The 2,165-nt window shown below is 44.5% G+C and overlaps 1 protein-coding gene across 1 annotated transcript; it reads right to left on the reverse strand.

The window, feature by feature from the left end:
• Positions 1-213: 213 nt before the first annotated feature.
• Positions 214-1,347, reverse strand: LOC100950637 (actin-related protein T1-like). Its single transcript, XM_003797021.1, has one exon. The coding sequence runs from the start codon at positions 1,345-1,347 to the stop codon at positions 214-216; it is 1,134 nt and encodes a 377-aa protein (XP_003797069.1).
• Between the last annotated feature and the right edge of the window lie 818 nt (positions 1,348-2,165).

Raw genomic sequence — 2,165 nt, forward strand, 5'->3', positions numbered from 1 at the left:
CTTAAGAGGCCCGTGGAACAAGAAGAGAGAAGTAGAGTCAAGTAAATATTGATAACACAAGTCAGAAATTTTAGTCTCATGAAGAATAAACTGAAACCTGCAATGTTAGAAGCCTTTTATTGAACATCACACTAAAGGCCAAGAAACTCTGTAACTTTCCAATGGTCCTTCTGCAGTCTGACACTTTGAGTCATCCCCTGTGTTCAGGGATCTTCAAAAGCATCGTCTCTGAACCACAGATGCCCCAAACTCCTTGAAATCTGCAGAACTGATCCACATCTGCTTGAAAGAGCTTACAGAGGTCATTATGGATGCACCAATCCATGCAGAGAAACATCGATCTTCGGAAGCCATGATCTTGATGGGTGTCCCTATGGAAGCTTGCTGTTCTAGTTCTTTCATGAGCCTTACCTCCAGCCCAGGAATAAGTGTGGTGCCCCCACACAGTACAATGTCTGCAAAAAGGTTCTTTTGCAGGTCAGCGGGACATTTCATAATGCTGCTGGTGACCATTTTTGAGAGTCCTGGACTCTGGATACCTAGCTGGTCAGGTGCAAAGAGAATCTCTGGTGCTTGGTATAACGGGTGCCCAAGGTGGATGACATTCCCATCTGGAAGTCTGTATTCTCGAAATACTTCCTTAGGCTTCTTGTATAGCTCTTTCTCTGGCTCTAATGCAATGTAGCACATCCTTTCTTTAATATCATTCACCACGGTCTTGTTGAGAATGCCAGAATAAGTGCACTCTTTATCAGAGAGGAGTTCGGCGAGGTGCTCCATGATGTCCCTCCCTGCCACATTGAGTTTGGTGACTGCATGACGCAAGGCACAACCCTGGAAGATGGGGACAGTGCAGGTGACCCCATGTCCACTATCCACCACTAGGCCTGTGACATAGGCAGAGGCATAGAGAGCTGCCACAGCATGGTTGGACAGGTAGAGAGCAGGCACATTAAAGTTCTCAAACATCATTTCAGCAAGCTTCTCTCGAGTCTCCCTTGGGTTCAAGGAGGGCTCCGTCATCAGTACAGGTTGGTCACAGGGTTTTACTCTTAGGCGGCACTCAAAAAGGTGTTTCCAGAGTTTCTCCATGTCCTCCCATCCTGTTATCAGTCCACGTTCAATGGGGTAACGGAAATACAATGTCTCATTCTTGTACTGGGCTTCTTCCCCCAGAGAGTAGTTCTTCTTATTGCCTCTTTCTGAAGGAATGTTAACTTTAGGATACCCCACGACAGAGTTGATGACATGACGAGGTCCAGTCTCTCTGGAAAACCCAACTTTGCAGAGTGCTGAACCGTTGTCACAAATCACAGCTGGAACCTCTAAGACATGTGGATTAAACATGTCTGCTATGTCCTTTCCTGAACCTCACCAACTAAAGGAAAGAACACATAGGCCACTTTGTGACACAGGTACCTTTGGAGGTTTGAATGCCACAGGATTCCAGAATTCTTAGGCTGTCACACAGGTGGAGCTAGCAGGTTGTCTCCAAGGCACCAGGGTACCCCATCATCAACCCACTAATTTTTTCTCATTTCTGGCAGTCTAGGTCCTGCTGAGGCTACTTCACGGATGATTGTCCTTTATGTCACAATTTAGCCAAGGCAACAATTGCCCTGAGTGGGTGTCAGAGGGGCTGGGTCTGTGAGCCACCAGTGCTGCCCATCTGGTGAGACATAAAGCCAGGGAAAGCAAACCATATGTAGGAACAGCTTTAGTGAGCCTGTGAACCCAGAGCAGAGGCCAGTTGTTAGAACAAAGTGAAGCTGCCAAACTGTGGGCCTGTCCCCAAGACACTCTCTTCCCTCTCTGCTCTGGTGAGTTTTATTCTGCAGAATGATGAGAATATCCTTCCCTTTGCTAAGAGGAACTAATCATTGGACACAGGCTCAACTTGGAGTAAGAATATAATCAACTCATATTCTTTCTTTTATTGGCTTTTACATTTATTTTTTTGTTTGTAATGGTTTTGTTAAGATAAATTTTACATATCATACATTAACACACTTGAAGTGTCCATTTTCCTGATTTTAGTATGGTTACAGATATTTGCCAATATTTCAAAAATAAATAAAGCTTACAAACATCAAAATAAGTAAATACATCTCATAAATCATCCCAGTAAGCCTTAGCTGTGACTCCTTATTAGATCATCCACGTGA

This window comes from Otolemur garnettii, unplaced genomic scaffold (assembly GCF_000181295.1).
Source record: "Otolemur garnettii isolate 467f Iridium unplaced genomic scaffold, OtoGar3 scaffold00110, whole genome shotgun sequence".
NCBI lineage: Eukaryota > Metazoa > Chordata > Mammalia > Primates > Galagidae > Otolemur > Otolemur garnettii.

Bases quoted from the DNA above. Each gene is read 5' to 3' on its own strand.
- LOC100950637 (XM_003797021.1), bottom strand. From the start codon at position 1,347: ATGTTTAATCCACATGTCTTAGAGGTTCCAGCTGTGATTTGTGACAAC.